The sequence below is a fragment of the Strix aluco genome, chromosome 1 (assembly GCF_031877795.1).
Source record: "Strix aluco isolate bStrAlu1 chromosome 1, bStrAlu1.hap1, whole genome shotgun sequence".
Classification (NCBI taxonomy): Eukaryota; Metazoa; Chordata; class Aves; order Strigiformes; family Strigidae; genus Strix; species Strix aluco.
Window position 1 is genome coordinate 15,005,502 of NC_133931.1, and position 25,789 is coordinate 15,031,290.

General features: G+C 40.0%; 1 protein-coding gene across 2 annotated transcripts in view; it reads left to right on the plus strand.

Moving 5' to 3' along the window:
* SAMD12 (sterile alpha motif domain containing 12) overlaps positions 1–25,789 on the plus strand; it is a 176,453-nt gene that overhangs the window by 89,546 nt on the left and 61,118 nt on the right. Inside the window, exon 5 of one of the 2 annotated variants that reach the window (XM_074850858.1) lies at positions 7,080–7,151. The exons of the other annotated variant lie outside the window; for it this stretch is intronic. Coding sequence (XP_074706959.1) covers positions 7,080–7,151 — 72 coding nt within the window. The remainder of the gene's footprint in view (positions 1–7,079; positions 7,152–25,789) is intronic. 2 annotated transcript variants of the gene reach the window in all.

Consider the following 25,789-nt stretch of genomic DNA (forward strand, 5'->3'; position numbering starts at 1 on the left):
CTTACATAACTACACAGAGAAGAAGTTATTTTGAGCTCTTTCAATGTGAGTCCTGCTTTTGACTAGCATAGAAGAGACTGTCCTCAAAGTGGTACAACAGTGCTATGTGTGATTCTGAGCAAAGTATCCATAGCCAGCAATCTGCTAATAAGGCTGAGCTTAAGAAGCATTTTTGGATTTGGATTAAATGATACCTGCATTTAAAATGACATTGGGTCCCCTCCTAAGCTCTTCTGTGAGTTTCATATAGGGCAAAGTGCTACTTGAATATACTGCCAGGCCACAGAATGTGCCAAATTTTCTTTAAAAAAAATTTCTCCGGCTAGCAAAATGTGTTAGAATAAGGCTTTGTGCTTCACTGAAAATCATCACAGCTGTTGATACTTGTTGAAATTATTTCTTCAGTAAGTTTTCTGCTCATCCTGCAGTGATGCTCAGCTACTGAAAAACATATGTGCCTAATGGTAACCACAATGATACTGATTTTTTTTCCTTCCTTCAATTTCCAAAATAGTCCCATTCAAAACTTGTTACAGTACCCTAGCACTGTATTCTTTCAGGAAGGGAACTAGAGGGCCTTCGAAAATGCATCTCATTTTCCGAGGAAGGATGAAATAAGAGCCATGTATTCTAGTGATGGATCACTCACTGGGTTTTAGGAAAACCTTGTAACAGAAACATTTTCTTCAGGGTTGATGTGGTGAGTATACCAGGACCATGAAACCCCCCCTAGCTGAAACGTGTTATAAGGATTTTTACAGCATTATCAGCCTCTTAATACTAGAGTAAAGGCAGGCTTGATCAAAATTTGAGCTGTTTGGCACTGAACTCTCCCAGGCTTTTTGGATATTGTGGTATCTGAACTGTTGTTGCTTACTGTCCTTCATGTCCCCTGAAGAAGTGTTGCTTGAGGTCAGCACATTTCTTTGTCATCCCTGTAAAGAAGTCAGAACAACTGAGGTTTGTGGTAGAGAGTCATCCTGTTACACTTCCAGGATGTACTGTTTTCTTTCCTGGGTATGTTCTGGACTCACAGTTTTGGCACGTGAGGAATCATGAGTTCCTTCCGCCAGAAATACTCTTTTTCTTTTCTGTAAAAAACAGCAGATGTTGTCTCTGTGAGCGCTCCAGGTAGGCAGTGTGTTCATCTTCCCAGGCAGCTGGCAGGGGAAGTATGTAACACTTGAGGAATCTTGGTTTCATGTCCCTGTGGTGGTGTTCAGAGGCATGCGGCATTTGAAATGTTGACTGTCCTCTTAACCAGGCACCCGTTCTTTTGTTTTCATTGTCTTGACCTCACCTTTTTCTTTTCCCTAACCTTGAAGCTTCCAGCTAGTCAGGAAAGGCCTTCCTTCTTATAGCACAAATTACTATGCAAATGTTTCTTGCATATGCTGCATACATGGCATCTATCCAAGGCACAGAAAAATACACTTGATATTTCAGAAGAGTTCCCGCAACTTAGTTGCCAGCTGATTTCCTTTGCTCCATGCTCCTGTTATGCTCCAACATCTCTGGGAGACCTTGTGATTCGAACACAAAGTGTAGCATAGAAACACTGTCAGAAATTACCCAAAAGGTATAGTTTATCCCTTATCATAGCATCAAAACTGTGTTCCAGTACTCAGCATGCTAAATTGTCTGATAATAGGTAAAGAAATCTTAACCTTCTTCTTGGTACGGGTTTATTTTCACTATAGGTCCATATCCCTTTTACTCCTTTCCATTGTATGTCTTTTTTTCCTGTAGCACTGTAGGAATCATAGCACTTGTACTTCACACTGCTTTTCGAAGACTGTAAAATGACTTTGCTACCATCCCTTAGACTACAAAAAAGCAGTCTTTGTTGTAATTTTCCCACTTCCAGTCAAGGATATTTGCAGCACTTAAAGAGGGTGTAGGCTCTGGAGTCAGAAGCCGTGGTTGTTCCTGAGAGGCTTTTCAGACTTTAGGCACTGTTAAGACTTCTGAAAATCAATTTTTTCAGGTTACAAGTATGCACTGAGGGGTATTCTGTAGTTTTCATTTGTTTTAGCTGAAGCAGAATATTGTATGTGGAGTGTGTATCTGAGCGGAGATAAAATGTTTAAAAATACATGCATCAGTGATGGTAAATATCAAATTCCATCTACGGCATCAGTTATTTGAATTTCATGTGGCTGGTTTCTAACCTGAAGAATATACTTTGCAGTGCAATCAGTGGTCCCTGGTAGACCATTGAATTACCATGGTTCTGTTAGTTACCTTTTAGCTATTGCTGTGATGCTAATACATATTCATATCAAATAACCAAGTGATTCAGCTGACAGGTAAAATAAGTTCCAATACACTGGACAATACATTGTAATGCACTCTGGATAGGTTTAACACAGAATTGTCCTTCAGTGTGCATAGTATATTAGTTTGGAGTATGAATAAGAAAACATGTATGCAACTATGAAATTTGTATTGATGAACTTCTACATCAAGATTTTAGCTGTATAATATTAGGATGTGCTTGCGTTTTTATGTGTTTCTATAAATAATATTGCAACTCAGTCTACTGGGAATTTAGTATTAGCTGTTTTGTATGATTGCAAGGACATGATTGCAGTTGTCTGGTTTTATTATTTTATTAATGTTGATTTTTGTTTTCATTCCCGCTTTTCAAATTTCTCAGAAGACAGTCTACTGCAAAATTTGTTATGGAAAGTTTAGTCCTTCTATGCTAATGCATACCCAAAACTGCCTTACATGTTTGATGAATAGATACTACATACACACACACACGTGTATGTATTTCCCTACTCATGTGTAAATTGGAAAGAGAAAAAAAGAATTTTGTTCAAGGTTTTAAAAAAAAAAAAGAAAATATTGCTGTTTGTGCTGCAGCCAGTCATGACAGACTTTCAACTAAATAGGAAAGTTTTGAGCAGACAGAGGCTGTGATTTAACAACAGCTGTTTGTGATCAGTGCCAGTAGAAATCACTTGTTTTCACCCAGGCGAAAAGAACAGGCTGGTAAAAGGGATTTCAGGAATAGGTACAGTCTTTCACACAGAGTTTAAATAAATCAAGTCTACATATTGTAAGATGGTGCAATTTACAATGTAACATATTTGTAATTTCTAACGAGATTTTTCCAGAAATCAGACATAGAATAAAATTAGAGTTGATAGTTGTTTTATAAAAGAATTGAGGAAATCGGAGCCCTAACTATACTTCTGACACTTTAGAAAGTACGTAGAAATTTTCACTGCTGGGCTTCTGGTGCAAAATCTGACTGTCTTCATCAACTAACACCAAACTGAGTGGATAGCGTTGGAAATAAGATAAGAAATGCCATTCTCAGTCAGATGCAGTACTCCTCTGTCCCAGTACTCTGCCTCTGAGAGTAGCAGGTGCTGTTTAGGCAGAGCCCAGAACCCTGGCCTCTCCCTCTGGTCCCATCCCCTTGGGCTCCCCAGCATCCAGAATTGTTGCATTAGAAAGAGTACTTCCCCACCTAATTCTTTTAGTATCCATTGAGTATCTGTCTTACTCTGTCACGAAACAAGTTGTTCACAACAAGTTTTTTTACAAACTAGAATATAGTCACTGGCAGCCTCAGTGGTGCTGAAAGCGCCAAAGCCTGTCTTGGCATGCCTTCAGCTGGGTACCTGCTGCCTTCCATGGAGACTCTAAACAATCTACTATCATGTGCGTGCAGTAGCAGCTACACATCCTCCGTATTTCAGATACACCAGTCACACCTGAGACATCAGATGAATTATGCCTGTTGCTCTCCATTATTAGGGAAACTCAGTGTGGCTGCCAGATGTATTTGTCTCCATGGTAGATGACTAAACTTAGGTGCGATCAATTCCCACTCGCTCTGCCTAGATGTAAGCTCCTACACTGAAAAAAGTTGGTCTGAATGCTGGATATGTTGCCCTCTCCACTCAGATGAGTTTTGGTAACACCATCTTTCTGATTTTATGAAACTGGCGATGATGATGCCTGCATGAATGTGTTCTGTTTGCAGAGTGTTTCACCTTATTGGCACTTCTAACAAATATTAAAGTCACTTTTTGAAAATGTAAAATAAAGTTTTGCTGTGTTGAATCCCTGAAGGTGAACGTTGCCAAATAGTTCAAAAGCATTTTTCTTCCTGTTACTAGCATTTGTGGCCTGTGCAATAAAGATTTCTAATTACTGGAGAGATTCAACTGAGGCAGAAGAAAAACCCTCTCCTTTTTATACCTTTGTAAAGTTGCTTTTCTAAGTTGTGTAAAAAGAACCTGTTTTATTTAAAAGCTTCTCTTTTTTCATTCACATTCTTTAAAAGCCTTTCTGTAATGCAATTTTTAAAATGAATGTGGTTCTATTCAAATAAAAGTTTACTCTTAATGGCTTTTATGCTTCATATGATAGAGCACCTTCATTTACTTAGTTATACATAGGCAGTCAGCAGTGTTATGAACTGTTTCTTTATTACTAAGCAGTATGCAGATCTCTGGCATCTTCAACAAAGGACAGGGTGGGTTTTTTTAAACTCTATTTGACATGATCATAAAGCATGGGTACTAGCCCAGTGTTTTATGACATTCTCAAGTATGATTAATAATTTTAACTATGCTGGTTCCCCCGTAAGATCAATATTATAGAATTTTTCCAGTCACTGTTTGAATGGATTTTAATTGAAATTGATTCCCTATAAAATAATAAATTGAAGTGTATTAACAATGATCTTGTGGTCCTTGATGTTAAGGAGTTCTGAATTCCAACAAAATTCTGAACAGTTTTCAAAAAGTACCCGATTTTCCTCTATGCAGCCTAAGTATTCATAAAGCACCTGTACTTAAGTTCTAATTCCAGCACTTAATACAGCAGCCTTAATTTGCAACATGAATGTGAACGGAAACGTGGCAGGGTATTGGTTTTTAAAAAAATGTATTTTTCTGTTTGCAGTTCAGCTACAGCTGTATTGTGTGATCCTAAAATTTAAATGTATACTGCTATGCATAGTGTTACCTTCTTTTATCAGTAAAAATACCTCTGGGTCACCTGACTTATTAAAAGTTGCCTGTACAAAGAAAGGATACATTGAGAAAATCTGCAGTGACTAGTTCTGTAAGAATTTCAGTGTTTTTCCAAAGGTATCAGCTGTAAGGGCATTGAATCATTTGACTGTTTTTCTCAGAGTGATGAATTGAGTTTTAGGCAGTACGTACATGGCAATACCACACAGTTCTGAACCTCTTCAACCACACTGAGGTTACATCCACATCCTAGAGCTTATTCTCAGTTAAGCTTATCCACATCATTGCAAAAGTAGTTGTTTTACGTACATTTGGCTTGTACAATGACTTCCACCTGAAGACAACCTGATTAGGAAATAGCCAGACTGAGGAATGCGTGCATCATTTTATATCCAGGCAGCCTGGTATAAATTGTCAGGACTGTGACTTGGCATACTCATTCAACTATACAAGAAAGCTGGAGCTCTCATCCTCCGGAACTGTAGGGATAAGCAACTTAGAGACTTTTTTATGTGAACAAAAAGGCATGTCAAGGTTCCCCTTCAAGCTTGAGTGCAATCTGAAGGTATATACATTGACATGGTCTTAGAGTTTTGAGTCCTCTCCACTAGAAATAGGATTCAGATCTTCCCAGTCACTGCATCTGGGATACCCATCAGGTGACATTTGATGATGTGTGATGGAGTTGAAGCAACTCCAACACCTGAGGCTTGAAACAAGTAATTTTGTCAACTTCTTTCATTCCTTACTGAGACCAGTTGGGAGGCTTACTGTTGGTAGTGTCAGCTGGCAGACTCTGAAGTCCAGTTCTGTGGTTTTTGTGTTGAGAGAGCACCATTGTGTAGAACTTTCAGGAGCTGGGTTTTGAGAGAAAGGCCTGAAAGAAAAAAAGGTCTTGCACAGCAAGAAGAGGAGGTTCTTACTAACTGATTATGCCTTTGTTCAGGGAGCAGTAATGCAGAGCTTCTGTTATTAAAAATTATTCTCCAAAGTCTTCTAAGCTGTATGTTTTTTCTTCTCTTTCCTCTGTGGCATATATCAGAGGTAGAGATGGAGAAGTAATGGTAATCACATTTCCTTCTTTCTTTAAAGTGTTATGTCATTCCAGTCTTCTTGAGAAATAAAGAGGAAAGTCTTCTTTCTTACTCTATTTCTTCTTGCCTTTCATTCCTTTAAGAACTCCTGAGTAACTGAGGATTGTTGATAAAGTTGAGCCAAGAGATTAATATCATAGAATCATAGAACACCAGGTTGGAAGGGACCTCAAGAATCATCTGGTCCAACCTTTCTTGGCAAAAGCACGATCTAGACAAGGTGGCCCGGCACCCTGTCCAGATGAATCTTAAAAGTCTCCAATGTTGGGGAATCCACCACTTCCCTGGGGAGATTATTCCAATAGCTGATTATTCTCATTGTGAAAACTCTTCCTCTTGTGTCCAATCAGAATCTCCCCAGGAGTAACTTGTACCTATTACCCCTCATCTTTTCCATGTGACTCCTTGTAAAATACCTCCTGCTCTAGTTTTCTTTTGTTGATTTTCCTTTAGCCTGGGTGTTTAAAGGGCTGATTAGACTATAGTTGTCTGGTGAGGAATTTCTTTAGCTTATTCCAGAGAGTGTAGCTGTGTGAAATGCTTTTCAGCCACTCCTTGTGATTTTCTGTCATAAGGTGCCAAGATGGTCCAGCTGTATTTAAAAAATCTTGGATGCCAGAAGGAGCAATCAGCATTGTTTTAGACAATGGACCAACTTTTAAAAGTGTCAGGCAATTAAGGATGCAGATAGACCTTTGAAAATTCTCTATGCTGATCACTCCCATGGTGTCACAGCAGTTACAATTCTTGGTCTAAACTTTAAAAACTTTGAAGCAAACAAACTATATTTCAGAGAAAAGGGACAGAAAAGGGGAAGGGAGGGATAGTCCTACCTCTGAAGCTCCACTGACAAATCAGTTGTCACCTGGGTAGTTTCTGAATGCGTTCTTCTCTAGACTCAAAATTGCCCAGCAGTGCAGCTGCCATCCATTTTGTTACAGCTGTTGACTGTGAAACTAACCACTGATGTTGTTGACTTTTGTAGATCTCTACTTAAACCTGGAGCATGGTTTTTTGAGGGTCATAGAAAAGCAGCCAGCCCTTACAGCCCATCAAGGTAACGAATGTCTTTTTGCTGGGATGTATCTTCATAAAATGAGACATCTATGAGCTTTTTTGTCTTTTTTTAAAAATGTTTCCTTTAGGTGTAGAGCTTTTTTCAGTTATCATTGTGAAAATAGTGTTTCATTTTCTTCTAATCCTAATAAGCTCTTCCCTGAGTGAATTATTATTGTTTACTGATATTTGCTTGCTAGAATTGTTTGTTGATGAATTTTCTTTCTCCCTTCTTAAATATCAGCTGTTGTGTGACCGTTGCTTTGTCAGCAATTCATGTTTTCTTTTATTATACTGTTACTGCTATTCTTGAGAGCTCTTTGGTTCCCTCTAGTAATGGGAATGTCACTGTGGGAATTTTACTGTACTTCTACATAGCTTAGCTGATCATATAGTAATTCTTGTATGAGAATATGTTTTACTGCTTTCTTCAGTGTTTTCTCGTGATCCAGATGATGAGAACCCATGCTATTTAGGTGAGGAATGTAAACAGATGCTGGGACCAGAAGAGAGGAATCTTTTTCTCATGGATGTCTCTAGGAATCAGGAGCACCTAAAGCTAGTGTCTTCTTTAAGTTTCTGCTGCTTATAATTAATTTAGCTAGAGTCTTTGGGAAAGTCTTTAGCTGACTTAAAACTTGATCCGTACTCTTCATGCACATATTCTGTATCAATTCTAGCACAGTGAGCAAATAGCAAGAGTGGCTACTCTACTAAGAATGTCAATTTATGTCTACCACCAGCTACAGGTTGGTTTTATTCCAATTATCTCCCTTTGAAAATCTGAGACCTCAACTTTGCTCCTGGTTCTGTGAGGGCAAATGAAGGAGTCATACTCCATTGATTTCAGCGAAACGTGAAACTAGTTAAAATGAGAACAGGATCAACCCCATTTTTCCTCTACAGCATGAGACTATAAAGCCCATTCAAATCAATGAAGGGTACCAATGACTTTTCTGACCTTTGAATCAAATCCATAAACCTTTTTAGTAGCTTAATTAAAACCACAAATACAGAAACATAAGTGTTCTGTTCTCTAACCCAACATAGGTCTATCTAAAATTGAAAAATATGATCCCTTGCTGATTTTATTGCATCAAAAATACAACTTTGATATTTTTTTCTCTTTAAAACTAGGCTTACATAAAGCCTAGTTTTCACTTGGTCTCAAAATCTCTTTTGATGATGTGTACTGCCTATGTTATTTGTAATTTCATAATCACTGTTGAAAATGAAAGCCACAAAACTTGCTTTTATCTTACTCTTTTTATTCATGTTCTTTACTAAAATGTCATAATCAAAGATAAAAACAAGTATACTGTCTTTTAGCTTAAGTAGTTTGAAGTGTCTTTGTTGCTTCTTACATTAGCCAACTAAAAGTTAGCTGTCTGGTTGAACTCACTGTTCACATTCCTCAAATAATCAATGAAGAGCAACAGCCACCTCCAGAGATAATCTGTGCCCTTCTAAAACAGATGCCCATGATAGGTGCAATGCATTGCCCTCTGGAGGTTCCTGCCTCTGCAGCTGGAGGACTGGCCATCTACTTTGGGATAGCTAAAATTAAATAGAGGAAAAGTAGGCAGTAGCTTTTCCCATTTTTTGCTTCTCAGCATGAAGCATATAACAAGTGACATTACCCACTTTTAATTTGACACCAACGTTCTACTGCCTTAGTATATTAATTTTGTCTTTATCTGTACCTCTTAGCAAAACCTGGTTATACTATGGCCTTAAATTGCCTTTTTTTTTTTTTTTTATACAATTGATAACATCGTCTTTCATATTCTATTACTTTCTATGAACATTTTTTTAACTGAGCTAACTACTGCTCATGGTAGTAGAATTAAAGCACCAACCAAAAAGGGTAAAATTAATGAGTTACAAGTTCTGGGTTAAGGGGTTTTGGCATTGTGTTCTTACTTGTTCTTATATTTAAATGGTCCTTTAGTCTGAAGCAGACAAGGACTCATTTTATATATTGTCTTGGGATAGGGTTATAGTTTACCTGTGCTTTGGCAATTTTTCTCAGACATGAGTGCTTCTAATAACTACAGTTAGACAGATCCTAGTCCTCTGAGTTCTTCCTTTCATCTGGATGTTGTTGAGCCTGATACAAATATTAAACCATTATTATATGATTGTGGCTTTTGTTGCCTCTGTGGAGCTGGGTCCAGTCTTACACAGGAAGGCCAGGACCAGGCTGAGAGCCCCAGATGAAATGTTCATTGGGAACTGAACTTTTGCTTCATAATTCAGAAAACTTACTGAAAACTTCTTCTCTTTCATATAATTTATTAGTACAGGCAATGAAGGTGTAAGTCTCTTGAAAACCATGAACTTCGTAGTTTCAATTAAATAGAAAAGCTGGTAAAACCTATCCAAAAATGACTTGAAATAATAACACAGAAGAGCGACTAAAAAACCAAGCTTCTTTATATGCCTTTTGTTTGGGCTTTCTGTGTCTCCTTTAAAGCTCTCTTGCATTCTCATGAGCTCGTTCGTTTTATTGAATGCTAAAGCCTTTTACCATCTGCCAAAAGGTTTTATTTTGGGGTTTCCTCTTATGTGGGAGGGTGGTTTCCTCCTTCCCTTCGTGCTAGTTTCATTGCTATCTTTAGGACCAGAGCCTACTGGAGACCTTCCTGTCTCCCTTTTATTACACAGTCTCCTCCTTCCTTGCTGCAAGTTCCCACTCCCGAGGGCAAAGAAGAAAACAAGAACTGAAGCTGCCTTTTTAGGCTGCCTGGCTGATGCATATGGCTTTTGTTTTAAACACAGGAGTCCAGTTCCTGGAGTGCAGGGCTGTGCACACACAGCAGCAACATTCCCCGGGGTGGGTGTTTTTAGGAATGGTTCCTGCATGAAGGCGTGTGACTGCCCTGAGCTTTGGCTACAGACTGCGATGGGCTTCTGAAAAAGGGTGCTGCAACCTGTAGCATTTACTTGAAAAGCAATTTATTCCTCTCTGTTTGTTAGTCTTTTACCTCAGCACAGTAATCCAACCTGTTCTGCCGCTATTAAGACATCTATAGCCGTAGCCCTTTAATTTCTTCCTGCTATGGGAACTTTTAGGTGTTTAATTTTTCTATGAACATATTGATTTCCTATCTTTACCTTTCTTGTGCTATAGAGAAAAAGAGGTGAAATTGGAGGTGTTATATTTGCAGAGGGATAGAATTGCATCTTCTTTTTTTTTCTTTCTGAGAGTAAATTAAAGTAGATGCCAGTCTGGGTTTTTCAGCTTAGCTCTCAAGGATGCAGGGAGTACAGCTGCAGTGGGGTGTGAGTATCCAGGTGCTGAGCCACGAACATGGCAGGAGGAGGCTGTGATTCCTGGTCAGACACCTCCATTTAAATCTTCGCTGTGGAACTCTTCAGGTATCTGCTATCATCTCTCTTGAAGTAGATGCTATGTGGGGGAAACAAAGGGTCTTGCCTTTTCCCTTCAGCCGCTGCCTGCTGGGAGTGAGAGCAGTCTCTGTCTGAGGAGCGTGCAGTCCTGTTACTGCCTGTCCTAATTCGCTGTACAGCTGAGCCTGTGACTGGAGGCAGTCTGAACGTGGAGGGCACAGGCACAGGGAGTTGCGCTGGGTGTCAGATCACCTCCTGAGAGTTCTGCCAGGATACATATCAACCACATTATGCCTCCGCTGAGCGTATTTCTGGCTTTCCTTTTTTGATTGGTTTTTTTAATCACTGGCATTACACCAACCAGCATGTTGGGTAGTAATAGGAATCTAATATTATTTTATTTGTGATTAGCTCATCTCTTGGACTCTGAGATGTTCTAATCTCTATCCTTCCATCATCAACCAGCTCTTTTCGAAGCTCTATCCTTTGGTTTATTTACTCTCCCTCTGTAATTGAGAACTTTATTGTCTATTGGTATGAAAGATTGTCAGTGCTTAAAAATAAATGATCCATCTTCCATCCCTTCAGTGCATCCAGTTTTTATGACTATAGGAATCTAATGAAAGGTTGAAATGGGGATGAGGAGGATGAGGGTGTCCCAGGGTGTTAGCTAAATGTCTGATCTACAGATGAAAAGGAATGCTGGGATTTTTGTTCAGGAAAGTGCCAGTAAAACTGCCTGTTTCTTAGCACTGGCTATTTTAATGACATTCAATTCCAAATTCCAGGTACAGCATTGCACAGAGAGGTCAGTGGTGCCCATTTCTAACAGCAGAATGGTGCAACATAACACAGCAGCCTGAGATGGCATTCTGAAAAATAAGAGGGCTGTGTGAAAAAATTTCAAGCAGGAGACACACGTTATCTCCTCATTTAGAAAGCAAGGCATTGTACTTCTGAATAAACACAGTTTTCCATGTTCTCTCTGTCACACAGATGCACACACATGCACACACTCTAATTGGATAAAAACGTAAACAGTAAATTAAGGATATGATTAAAAATTAAACAGCCACTGCAGAAACCATCAATAGTAAGTGCTTATTAACTTACATATAACAGCATGCTGGTATGCTAGCTTCAAATTGGCTGCTGAAACTGATTTGCAGCAAATAAGGCCAGCTTTCCAAAAGGATATTTCTGGGTTTCAGTAATCAGACCCTCAGCTCTGATTGCTTGTTTTGTTCCTTCACAATTTTTGCCAGCCTTTTTAAGTAACTGATAATATACGTTACTTTCTTGAACTATAGTGGGCGATATGCTTAATCCTTCGCCTCTGGTGCTTAGCAGAATGAGACAGTATGTGTCTGGTCCACCGTTGTCCCATCTCATGCCTTGTGAGTCTTCTACGATTTGCCCCTCAACTCCATCCCCTTTTTCTGCAGGGCTTCATCAGAGCCCCTATCCATTCTGTGACCCACATTGCACTCTGTTTATTTGCGTATGTGCTGCATGATAAGCTGAAGGGCAAAGTTGATTTATACATACTCACCTGCCCATCCGAGTGCCACATCCACACATGCACGCCTGTGATCTGCAGACCAGCTCCATCTGGCACTGCATGGCAGAGGCTGCAGTTTCTGGAAAGGGCACCCTCCAGTTCTATGGTCCCTTTCCATCCCCTCTCATAATATTTATGTCTTACTTTCTTGTGTGTACTGCATGTGGAGTCCTGTGTATCAGAGGATAAGATGTTTGACCTTCTTGCTTCATTAGAATCAGCGTGGTTTCGAGCTAGAGCAAGTGATTCTCAATAGAACTGTTACAGCCTGGATTTGACACTGGCAGATCTACGTTAGCTTTAAATATTTAGGGGGAAATTGAAACAAGGTTAAGGACCTCTCAAAATTGGGACTAATCTGGAAGAGCTGAGCAAAGCAGGATCTTTTCCAGTGAGCTTCGTCTTCTTGGCTGTTTGCTTTTCAGGTGGGTTGGATAATAAGGATATGTGAACAGTACATGGTACAAAGGAGCTTTTGCATACTTGTTTCCTGCTTTCATATGGCCAAACTGGAGTGCTGCTCACTCCGGAAGGCAGCTGAACTTTGTGCTTATTAACTGGATCTCCTGTGTTCATTTAGGCTGGGGACCTCCTTCCCTCTTTTCTCCTGCCAGTCAAAAGCAAGGAATGAATGGATGTTACTTGAGTTAAAGATCTATAGTCAGCCCAATATCAGTATGTTGTATATATCCTGTAAAAAAACCCTTAATTCTACCTTCCTGTGAGAAAACAGCACATCCCTTGAATGGCTGCCAAACTACTTGAATGTGGGCTGCAGGTGGCTCAAATGTGGTTTTTGTTAAAACACAGCTGGAAGATGATTTCTGTCATGAACACCTCAGCCCTGTCAACTGTTCTGTGCTTGTTCTGCTCCAATTGGTGTGGTCTGTATTTGGAGCCATGCAGTGAGTGGGTGGCTCTTTGGTAGCTGCTAGTGGTGTAGTTCAACATTGGCTGCAGCCACGCTTTGGAGAGCTGGGCAAATGAGTGACAAATACTGTAGGAGCAGTACTGTTCAGGATTGCCTTCAGTCACTTAGATGACTGACTTGTGTTTTGAGGGATATTAAGGCTGCCCTTATTGAGGTATTCACAGTGGGAGTTCTGGATGTAGCAGGGGAGCAGTATGAGAGGGAGTGGTGTAGCTCTAAGAAAGTGGAGGAGATAGTGGGTGTGAACCGGGTCTGAGATGCAGAGTGGGGTGCCTGCAGCTGCTGAGAGCCAGGATCCTGGATTAGGTGGAGTCAATATGGGCTTCACTCTTGCTTTCTGTGCTTTGTTTCCTGACTTTGCCAAAGCCTTTCCAACATCATAGCATCCCTGTCCAGCCACCGATTCTCAGACTGAAGAGAAGGGAGTGGAAGCCAAGGGTACACAACGTGCCCAGGTGGAAGACAGGGAACAAGGTCGGAAACCCGCTGGCTTAGGCTGATAGAGCTGAATTGCTGTCAGCTGCATAGGGAAACCTCTCCAGAATGGTCTCAAGTGTACAGAATACCTCAGGGAGCAATTCCTTTTCTTCTCAAAGTCCTGAAGAACAGATGGATCTGACATGTTTATTGCCTTAAGCTGTCTTGTTTTATCAGCGCATCAGATCTAGGTGCTTGACAGATGTGCCAAACAGAAAATAAAATTCATCCATGCCCAGTTGTGTGGGGTTTAGCATCTCTAGTTCCTATTTAGAACCATCTCTTTATTGTCCATGTTACAACTTGAATAGCTTGAAATTTTAAAACCTGTGTTACAATTGCAAAAGCATGAAATAAAAGCTTTTTGAAGCCAGCAACATGTTTGCTCAAAAGTTATTGCAACACAGTTCTGAATATCAAAAGCTGATTTTATTCACATCTACCCCATTCCTGTTTCTTCCCCCCAGCAGACACTTGGATTCTATGGGGGATGAAGCAGCATGTGCTTCTGCATCTTTTTTCACAGCAAGGTATCTGTCGTGGTTTTTTCTTCCTTCCTCTTCAAAAAAATCAAAGAACTAGAAATTGTGTTAACATACTGCAGTATTTCCAACAGTTGCAAACCGTGCAGTGCAAAGTGGGTATGAAATATTTAATGTGATTTTAAATTAAAACTGTGCCACGTATTTACTTTTTTAAAGAAAAGTACATTGGATTTATTTGGACTTCAGACAGCAGAGTAAAGTTAGATCTTACAGGTTCTTGTAATTATTTAAATTCATATTTTTCAAATGTATAGCAGTGAGTACATGCTGCTGAAATGCATTGGTGAAAGTCACTGGTTAAACACCTGTTGTTGAAGAGCTAACTTTTTTTACTTCTGCAGGTGCAGAGATAATATCTCTTTCATGTTTGTTCAGCTATTTCAATTCAGTGACTAGTTCATTCAGAAGTAAGAAACCACTTTGGAGAAAAAAAAGCTGAAAAGCTTGTTTTCCTCTTTTAATCTGTAAACAAAATCTGTGCAGTAGAGGATAAGATCTGCCAGTTCTGCGATCTTGAGAAATATGGCAACCAGAACTGACATTCAGTTCACCAAGGTAATGCTTCCTTGCTTAATGAGACTGATTACTTTAAAAGTATAATGATAAGCTTATTTTTGCCTTGATTATGTGGCTTATTTGGAAAATACTGTTCTTCAACATTTTTGCTGCATTTCACTTTTACATACTAAGACCTATTTTATAACTAGAACTTAACATGAATCCCCCCCCAAAAAAACCTACCTAGCATAATTTATCATTACTCATGCCCAAATATAATGAGAACATAAGGAATGAAAATCAATCGAGAATTGTGTATAAAAGTGCCAATTGTGTAAATAAATCTGTAGATTGTGTTAACTGAAAAAGAAATGTCATATTTATTGATACATGATATATTTAAATTTATGTCAACGAGCTGACAAGTTCAGTCTTACATCTGGAGTCAACTGCCCGCAAGCTTATGACAAGTAGTTTTGGTATTTTTGAATAGTTAACAGAAGTATTGATAGGAAAGGTCCAGTGGGTAAGGAGCATTTTAACTATCAAGAACTATTAACAGAAAGTAGTTGTATGGAGGACACAGAGGAGCAAGTAATCTTTTCTGGTTTAGAGGTCCAGGCACACAAAGGACAAGGAGGTAGCTGGGAGGAGCCAACATGGGTTTACTAAGGGCAAAACATCCTGATTGCCTTCTGTGGTGAGAGAACTGGCTGTGTGGACAAGGGAGGAGCAGTGCATGTTGTATACCTGGATTTTACAAACACCTTTCACGCGGTCTCCCACAGTGTCCTTGTAGCCAAATTGCTGATACATGGAATGGATAAAGAGACAAGAAGTGGATGGAGAACCTGGTGACATCCCTAAGGAATTGATACAGGGGTCAACACTGTCCAAATACGTTTGTTAGTGACCATGATGAGACAGGCTGCACCCTCAGCAAATCTGTGGGATGATACCAAATTGAGGACAGCGCTTGATGTGCTGGACAGACTGGAGAAGTGGGCTGACAGAGACCTTAGGAAGTTAAACACAGTCCTGCATCTGTGATGGAATAACCCCCTGTACCAGTACAGGCTGGGGGCTGTCTGACTGGGGAGCACTTTGCTGAAAAATACCTTGGGATCTTGATAAACAACAATTTAAATATGAACAAGCAGTGTGCCCTTGCTGCAAAGGAGGACAACAACATGCTGGGCTGTACAAGCAGCAGTGTAGCCAGCAGGTCAGGGGAACTGATCATTCCCTTCTGTTTGGCACTACTGAGATGACATCTTGAGCAGTCTGTGCAGTTTTGTGCTCAGTATGAGAAAGACATTGACAAACTGGAGTGAGTCAATGGATAGGTCACCAAGGTGGTCAGGGGCTGGAGCACATGATGTAGGAAAAGAGGGTGAGGGCTGGGTTTGTTCAGCCTGAAGACAAGGTTTGCGTGGTCTTACTGCTGTCTGCAACTGCCTGTTGGGAGGGTGCAGAAAAGACCGAACCAGTTTCTTCTCAGATGTGCATGGGGCCAGAATGAGAGGCAATGGGCATGAGCTGTAATACAGAAAATTCTAACTAAATATAAGGGGGAGAAAAAAGGGAGAAAAAAGTGGAATGGGCCCAGAGATGGTGTGGATCTCCATCCTTGCAGGTATTCCAAACTCAACTGGATGTGACCCAGGGCAACCTGCTCTAACACTTTTTCTTCTCTGAGCAGGTCTCTCTGCACTAGAGACCTCCAGAGGTGCCTTTCATCCTGCACGGTTCTGTGATTGATAGATGCCAGTGTGTGAGCTAATTGCCAGAACTTCCATTTGTGGGTCACTCCAGGAGAGGTAGGAACCATTAGAGATGTTTTATGTGATTTGCTTTAGGCATCTACTATGGTGCAAACTGAATCTCACTCTGGGAGATCCTGATCTCTTCTCTGGTGTGACAAGCTGAATAGATGCCTACCCTTGGTCAAGTGAATCATGTCTAGTCTATCTAATAAGAGTTAAAATCTAGAGAGGGTTACTTTTATTTCTGAGGGCAAAGGAAATTAGTGAAGGAGTTTACTTTATGCTTTATTCTGAGTAATCAGGAGGAAGTGGTTGAGAATTTGAAGACAGAAGGATTCTGTGAGTGAAAATGATCACAAAAGAGTTTCTGATCTGAAGGAGCGGAAGGAATGGGTAAAAGCAGTTGAATAATGCCAAAAGACTTTAAAAGAGCTAGTTTCTTTGAACTTTGGAATAGATAGGTAAGGGCTGGGAAGAGAGGGAAAAGAAAGTTCAGGGAACTGACAGTATTTTGGAAGGCAAGATACTACAAACATGGCAGCAGACTGCTCCATTGAAGGAGGAAGACACAAAATATCACAGGTACTTCAGGCCCTCTGCAATTACTTGAAAATCATGAATGCTACAACTAGTGGGAACAAGAGAATTCATAGCTAAGGGAAAAATTTTAAAAGTAGCACAAACGTGTAGTTTAATGAGTTGCAACTGTATGGGGTATTAAAATTCAGGTTTTTCAAGGCTATAGAAATAAGGGAAAGATGAAGGAAATTAGGGTTCTGTTACTTTGTGGACAAGGAGTGAAAGCTGGTCACAAAGTGGAGGATGAACACCAGCCTTGGATTCAGTTTTCCCAAACAGGTTAATCGTGACTGAGTGTTTGGAACAGTTAACTTAAACAGAGGGAGAAGAGCACAAGCTGGAATGGGGCACAGTGGTGAAATACATGGAGGGAAGCCGGATGCAGTCAAGTCATAGGGGTCTCCTGAAACTGACCCCTGAGTACCTGGGAGTCAGATGAGACCATCCCTGAACTTTAGCTTTTATCTTTAAGAACTTGTGAAGGATGAGGAAGGGCAAACTTAAACACTAAAATGAGGAAGCCTGTCAGCTTAACTTTGATACATGGTGAAATGCTCCAGAAAATTATTAATCAATTTGTAAACACCTAGAGGATAATAAGCTGATAGAAAAACAGCCAGTGTGGATTTGTTAAGAAAAAAAAAAGTGTCAAACCTCTCTAATTTTCTTTCTGAATGGAGTAAGAGGTATAGGAGATAGAAGTAGTAGGTCTTTAGTAAGGCTTTTGGCAGTGTCACAGAAAGCCATGTAATCTTCTTACAAGTAAACAGGGAAAACATCATCCAGATGAAATTACTGTGAGGTGGGTGAAGGCCTGGTTGAAGTACTGTGTTCAAGGAATAGTTACTGCTTGTTTGGCAGATGGGGAGGGAACCTGAAGTGCAGTGCTTTTTAGATTCTGCCCCAGGTCACATGCTGCTCATGGTTTTCATTAGTGTCTTGGACAATGGACTGGAGAAGGCAGTGTGAGAGGGACTGCAAGCTCCAGTAGGCTTTGGAGTCTGAAGTGATCTTGATAAAATGCAGAAATGGTTAAAATGAGTAAGATGGGAATTCAGCAAATGTAAGTAAGAAGGCCTGCAGTGAGGAAGGGAAAACAAGTGTATGTATGCAGACGAGGGATATCTGAGTAATTGACAGTACTGTGAAAGAGCATGTGGTGTTGGGATATCACAAGCTGAACATGAGTCAGTGTTGTGGTACAGCTGGGGGAGAAAATGGGGAAGAGACCAGACTTTACTGTAAGTGGGAGTCTTGCATGTAAGCCATAGGATAACCTTAACTCTTTTCTGTTGGCTTTATCGCTCTGCTGGGATAGTGTCCAGAGCAGGCTTCACACCATGAAACAATATAGACAAACTGGGGAAAGCCAGGAAGAGTGCTGTAGGAGCGAGCAGACGTTTAGAAAAGACCGGTGAGGAAATATCGGAAGATTTAGGTCCAGGATGCAAGGACAAAGTTGGAAAGAAGCACAATCTTTGAGGTATATTAAAGGATTTGTAATATAAAATCATAGTGGTGTTTACCCTTGCCCTCTACCTACCAAAGGTAAGAGGGAAAGTAATTAGTTGAGTTTGCACCTAAGGAGGTTTAGTTTGGGTATTAGAAACCTAGTGTAAGCATATTAGAGTGGAGTATTTGGGGGAATATGAGTAGAGGAGAGGTGTGAGGAATAGGTAAGAGTCATCTGTGAGGATACTTCTTTGCCTCAAGTGGAGGGGTAGACTAGATGATCTTTTTGAAGTCCAGTTCTATGTATGGTTCTGTCCACCAAAGGAAAACACAAATTAAAAATGCAAAACAAGAATAGAGCTGATTTAAACCAAGGGTTCCTTTTTGTTAATTTGAACTGCGATTATGTTCAGCATTTTAAATAATCCTGGTTTAAATTAATCCCTTATGTTGCAGTGTTAGCATCTTCTATTTATGGAGGTCTTTTACAATGCCTTTTTATTTATTACCAAAAAAAATGCTCCTTGGTGTGATAATCTCTCTGAGTATGAGTTGTACAAGTAATGATGAAGAGACTCAGATGTTCTTAGAACTGTTCTGAGGTATTTTCTTTAATGCCTTAGTTTTTCGGTAAATTGGCTGAATCCATACTGTAAAAACTAGACATCTCTTGAGACAATATTGTCCTAATAAATACCAATTTCTTAAATAGGTAACGCTTACATAAAGAAATTTCTGCCCCTAAAAACGAACTACTCCCCAAACACAAAGCTCATCCAGACAGTAGCCTTTTATATCTTACTTTATCCAGTGCTGTACTGGTGACATTAATTCAATGAGGAGACCAGAATGGGAGCCTGCTAGTTATTTTTCATGTTTGATTTTCTTCTCTATGAATTTAATATAAAGATGGTTATGTTAAGCTAATTATACCTTGGCTTTTTATTTTCTGCTGCTGAGTGAAGTCATATAGAAGGATATTTTTTTTCCTTTTCCCTGAAGAATGGAACATTTGACCACAATTACCATTTTTTACATTAGATAGAGCACCTTGCTGTCTATTACCAGAAGTGATTTATTAGTACATAGGACACACTGAGAAACAGTGTCTGACTAGCCAATGGGACTTAGTAATCACACAATGCAATGCCTGCAGAATCAAATTATGTTTGACGTTTAATATTAACCCAAACTGCAAAATAAGACTTAAACAAACAATCTTCAAAAAAGGAAAGCCCAAAGGAAAACAGAAACCAGGTAATTGCTGGGATAAATTTTCTTCTTACAGGAAATCTGTGCTGAGCAGAGCATCCAAGGCAAGGGAAGAGCTGCTTTCTGCCCTTTCGCATTCTGCTGTCCCCAGCTGTCCTGCTTCCTCTGTCTGTCTCTCTGCACATATGTGCCACCCACCTAAGGAAACAAATAGAAACAACTGGTCCCAGTGTGGCACTTCAGTCCTTCAAGTTGATTCTGACCAGGAAGATTTCTTTTGTGTAATAATAGGTTATAGACACACACATGACTTGTGCTTCTATCAGTGTGGAGGGCACATGCTCACCTGCTGGCACAGAAGCACTATCATCCACTGAGCTCCGTTTAGCCAGGTGCTGTGCACCTTTCATCTGAGAAAAAAGGATTCTTAACAGCCACTGCTAGAGATGTTTCTGACTGGTATAAAGTCTTAACAGCAGGGATGAAAGAGTTAATTCATTTTCCATCCATAATTTTTTTCTTTGTAGAACCGATTTGACACAGTCTAGCAGGGTGCTGTTACTGAAAAATTGAAACACCAGGTGTGATTAAATAAGATCACACGTTTCATTCCCTCTTTAATTTCACATCACCCTTCAGCAGCTGTATCCCTTTGCTTTCCTATAGTTGGGGAACACATTGCATTCACAGCAAGCAGCTTGCCGCATTGGTAGCGTGCACCATTGGGCTGTTGTGAATCAAATCTGTTTGTGCACACAAATTATTTATTGTATGATGGACCAAACTTACTAATCTGTTTATTTCTCAAGAGTAGAAAATACAGAGTGCATTTGGGTCATGGAGACAATCCTAGCCTGGTTCTTCAGTATCTCCAGAGGTTCATGCATGCAGCAGAACAGGTTTCATTCCACTGCAAACAGAGTGAAAAGGTAAAGTGTGAAGACAGTGGTGGACTTGGGATCCTTTTTCTGTTCTTATCAAGCATAGCTCTATAGAATCTGACAAAGTCACCTGCTTTCCTGAGATTTCATGGCCTGCCACTGACGTAAGGAGACCAAACCACTGCCTCCTGGCCACTGCAGAGCAGCAATACTGTTCCTGTGCCCAGACTCTACCCTTGTCCCTTTGCTGCTGGGTTAGAAAGGTGGCACTGGGGCCACAATTGCTATTTGCTGTTAGAACAGAAAAAGAAAATGATCAGGTTTTTAACTTTCCATTGCTTTACAACAATGCTCCTATGAAAAACTGTACTGGATTCTTAGAATATTGCTGGTAGTTATGCCAGTCAACGTTTCCACTTCCAAACTCTGGCTGGCCTCACTTCTCAATCAAAAGCAACTCAAAGAGATTTATCTTCCCCCCCCCCCCCCCCCCCCCCCCACCCCACTTCTTGGAGGAAGAAGGGTTTGTTTGCCATACTCTGACACTGTTACCTGTGGTAAAAAGTTTGTGCAGATGTGACAGTGCCCTGGCCTGAGATGTTCCTGTGCAGCTCTGCTATAATTAACCCAAAGAACAGACGCCTGTGCTCTGTTATGCATCGGTATATGATCTGATGGATTATCATCCTGTGGTGTCCGCACCAAGGCATACAGTTACTCAGAACACAGGTTTGGGTGTTTCTGAAGAGGCCTACTGCAGTAGCTTTGGTTTTGTTTTCTCCTCCTACACCTCTGGTGCTGCACTCCCCTGATTTCCTGCTGCACTCACTGGTGATATCACACATTTATACGGCTATGATGTTTCATGATACAATATGGTAACGCTTCTCAGCAATTTTGAGCAGCATTTGCCTGTTGCCTATTTATAAATGTGGGTATACAGCAGTCTTGCCTGTCCTCCAACACCCCTAGCCCCCTGTGTAAACAGTGAGTTTTGATCACTGAGGACGTGTCAAAAATGCGTCCATCAAAATTAAATGTGATCTAAACAAGTAAAATTGTACCTGAATACCATAGCTCTTTCATTCCCAAGTGAACAGGGTTTTGTTTGCTGTAGCATTATTCCCACCACCCAGAGGATGGTAACAGAAGTAGTTTGGAGGTTCTAGGGGTCCATCTGGGTCTGTGTTTGAGTATAAATAATGCCTGTGAACACCTGTCCTTTCTTAAATTTGATCTTGGAAGCAGCATTGGGATCAACTCATTTGATGTCTCCTTTTTCAAATTGAGCTCTGCAGATAAAACTGGCTGCCTGTAGTGCAAGGCTGTCCTTAAAAGTGAGCTGACATTTATGCAAACGTAACTTAGTTCATGCAGGAAAAGATACTCTTTGATCTGTGAGAGGACAAAAAATAAAACTCCAAAGGAAACCATTTTTCTTTTCTTTATGTTAGTATACCAGTCTTCATGGAGATGGAGTAAGCTGCTCTGACCTTTTTTTCCCTGTGTGATACAGACTGAGCGTGACTGTTTCATCATAAATGAGGCCGGTATCAAATCAGTGGTTGGAACTAACTATGCCAGTTTTGACATAATTATTGCCATATGCAGTGGGCTGTGTTTTCTGCAAACACTTCTATAGTGACTCTGAGTTGTCTTAAGATTTACTGCTGTTAACACAAACAGGATTATTTCTTAACTGCATATTCACATACATACAAGGGAAGCGTTTCAAAAGGTGAAATTATATTTAAGCAATTGTTTCTTATTATGCTGGGGATTTTTTAAAATTATCTTTTGAGGTTTCAATGAAGGGTTTAGGAAATCATTCAGGTTGTGAAAGTTACCCAGTAATGTCAGCCTAAAGTATTAAAGAATTCACTGTTGACCCCTTTCAGAAATAATGAGGGTTAAAAGGAGCCCACATTTTGCTCTGGATGTTTTGGGAATTTGTGTCTTTAGGCTATTCTTGGTTTCAGGCTGAAGCATTAAACCTTTTTAAAATACAAAAGTAGACATTTTCATGCCATTCCCTGTTTAGTGGAGCTGTTGCTTTAAGGGAAACGCTAGATTAATATTGGGAAAGTTGGCAGTAGCCCTTACTCCTCCTGCCAATGCAAAGCAGGGTGTTATTTTCCCTACTGCTTTCCCTGTACCCCTTCTTTTCTTTAGGTGGATGAACTTCTCTTTCTTGCTCAAAAACCAAATTCCTCTGCCATTGGTGCTGCTTTGCCATCAAGGTCCTTTAATGCTGCTCTTTTCCTCTCCACATGCAAAGCAGCCTTTGCTCACACCTGCTCTGTGATAGGATCCTTCTCCCTGAGGAGAGCACAACATCTGTTTTGTTTCCTCAGTGGAGAAAGACATTTTCAAGAAATTCTCCTCCCTTCCTGCTTGCTAACAACAAAAGAGATTTTAAAGCATTTGGTGTTTCTGGAGAAAGGAAAAAACAGTGAAGGCCTAGACAGGAAAAAAACAGCCATGGAAAAATAAATTGAACATAATTTGAGCTATAATTAAAGGTCTTAAAAAGAAGCCAAACTGCCAAGTTGGAAAGAAAAATGTGCATCTTGAAATAAAGTACCTTTATGGAAGGATGTGCCTGGGGTTACAGTGTAGGACTGCCATTCTGGATGTCTTGGCTCTATTTCTGCTCTAGGCTTTCTGGGTGATACCAGACTGGAAACTGAACCCTTATTTGCCTTGGTGGCCTATATGTAAAATTTGGTGGTATTGTGAGTCTTGGTATTTCGTAGTGCTTGTAAGCCCAAGAAGGTGATAGAAGTTATTTAAATAGAAGCTGCTGTGGCAATGCAGTGATGGCAGCTTTTTGTTTATTATATTGAAAAGAGTTCATATCCTTTAAAATGTTAGAAGCATTGTGAAACTGTGTGTAACTGTATCCCTGGGGAATCTGTTTGTTGTTAACATAGTGTCACCTGCAGCTTCAGCAAGGGGGCCTACTTCAGAATGAGTTACAAGGTAAACTAAGGAAAGAGTACTTCATGGGGAAGGACCTTGTGGTCTGCTTCCTGATGCCTTCTGTGCACATTGCACGTGGCTTTGAAAGCAGCAGATTTTGTTACATACAATCTGCTTGCTAGTTAGAAGCCAAACTGAAAGTAAAGGCTCTGAGTTGCACTGTCTGTGATCTGGATGGGGGAAAGATTCACATCTGTGAGGTTGCTTCTGCTGTGACATACAATAGGAAGCTCACAGGCTGCACAATGTGATCAGTGGGAGAGTAGGGCACTCCTGCTCCTGTCTGGAAAATCCACATGGGCAGTTTTAAGCTACTAAATAAGTGTTGCAACCTACCAATGCTCCCATTTGTGATATGGTTAGAGCTGGTGTCTTACAGATGGCTAGTTCCATCATTCATAAATTCTTAAACCCATATGAATAAATTCAGAGATTTTTATCTTTTAAAGGTGACCCACAACTCTTTAAACTCTTATGTTTACAGTTGAACACCTCATCCACTCTGACAACATTACCAATTTGCACTGTGGCTTCCTTCTGCAGTACAAATCAAAATCAAAGTTATTCTATCCTGTTCTCACTACTGGTATCAAAACTGTCTCCAAATCAGCATGGAAATGTGCTAAGAGGTAAAGTAAGATGTGGATTTTGGTAGCATCTTGGTTTAATCTTTGATATCTATATTGGCAAAAATGCACATTCCTTGGTGGTTTTTGTTTGTTTGAAGGGCCAGTACAAATTAAATTTTGAGGAGTGTCAAAGTAGGAGATAGTTATTAATAGTATTTCAGGACTCTTAATTCACCAAGCATATTCTTTATATGTTTCTGCAGATCAGTTTGGATGATCTTCTGTATTTAAAAATTCACCTAACAGTTTCATAACCTGATAGCAATCTCGCAACATGGTATTTATCCTAATCTGATGAATTTGGGACACATGCTGTGATTTAAAATAGAATAGTTAGGCTTTTGGGTCCATTGACTGAAAGATTTCCATGGTAGTTGGAACCTGGGGCCACTGGTGGCAGTTCTGTCCCCTCTCTAGTGCTCACTGTGATACTCGTATACATTTCCCAAACCTACTGTTCACTGCCATTGTTATCTCTCTTCATTACTAAAGGAAACCACCAGATTTCTACTATCTCCATCCACGTGTCTGTTGCTGAGAACAGTATAGTTTGTGGATGAGCAACAAAGAACTATGGAACAGAAATGCTTTTAAAAAAAGTAGCAACCAAAGAAACCTTACTACTGGAAACAGAAAATTCAGCGCTTAACATTGGTTGAGTTGCAGCAGAAGTAATGAAGTGTGAAATGTGCTATTCCCAACCAGTATGCCATGCTGCTTTAATTTTCAGAATATATAATTATATAACATTAACATTCTGGTACATCAGTCTTTGACAAAAATTGAAATGAAAACAGACAAATACATGAATCTATTTATAAGAAAATTATTGTAATAGTTGTGGATAAGAATACAAACTTAAATCATTATTTTAAGATTATGCCTTTAAGATCCTTTGATTTTGTGCCCTGGTAAATACTCAAATGCTGTTGCAAATTAATTTAGCTTAGTAAACCTTTACTAAACACTTGTGGAAGTCCTTCCAGCATACTTCTAACTTTATCTGAATCCTGTGAACATAAGACCAGGGATCTGCTTAGAAATCTGCTTTTAAACTTCAGGGATAAACTATATGTGAGATTGGTTTTCACAGTCAGACCGTGGTCCATTTAGACCGACATTCAGCCTTTGGCAGTGGCTTGAATGAGCTGGTTAACCAGATGTACAGTGCTACAGCAATTACAATGAAAAGCACCACATCCCATCACTCCAGGCATCTGTGTTAACCACAGAGTTGTTAGAATAGGAGATGTCTTTTTATTTCATTTGCAAAGAGATGACAAATGTTTACTATTAGTGGTTCCCACTATATGATTACAGAGGAAGAGGAGAGAATCCTTTCCTAATCTTCTGCAGGCAAATTTCTCCTCTGAGACAGTTAGGTCCCAAATTGACCTACTGTGCTTGTGGTATGGTCCAAGTATCTAAAGTATTTAAACTGTTTTTGAGAAAATCCACTGAACCTGGATTGCTCAGGAGACTCTTAGTGGTCTGTGTTGTCATTTGCTTCCACGTAGCTGAGGCTAGAAGCAAGCAGATGGTTAAAATCAGATTGGATGGCTTACGAAATGAATATGCTTTTCTAACATAGCCACTAATGGACAAGTCTCCCCATCACAAACCTGCCACCAGGGCATCCACTGTCCTCAAAAGGCCAAGTAACTCACCTTCCAAGGCTAGTCAACCTCTTCTCCTCCTTGGATATGATGCTTAGGGTCAATTTAGGAGGCTGGGAATTGTATTGTTTGGGGTTTCTATTTTGCTCATACTTT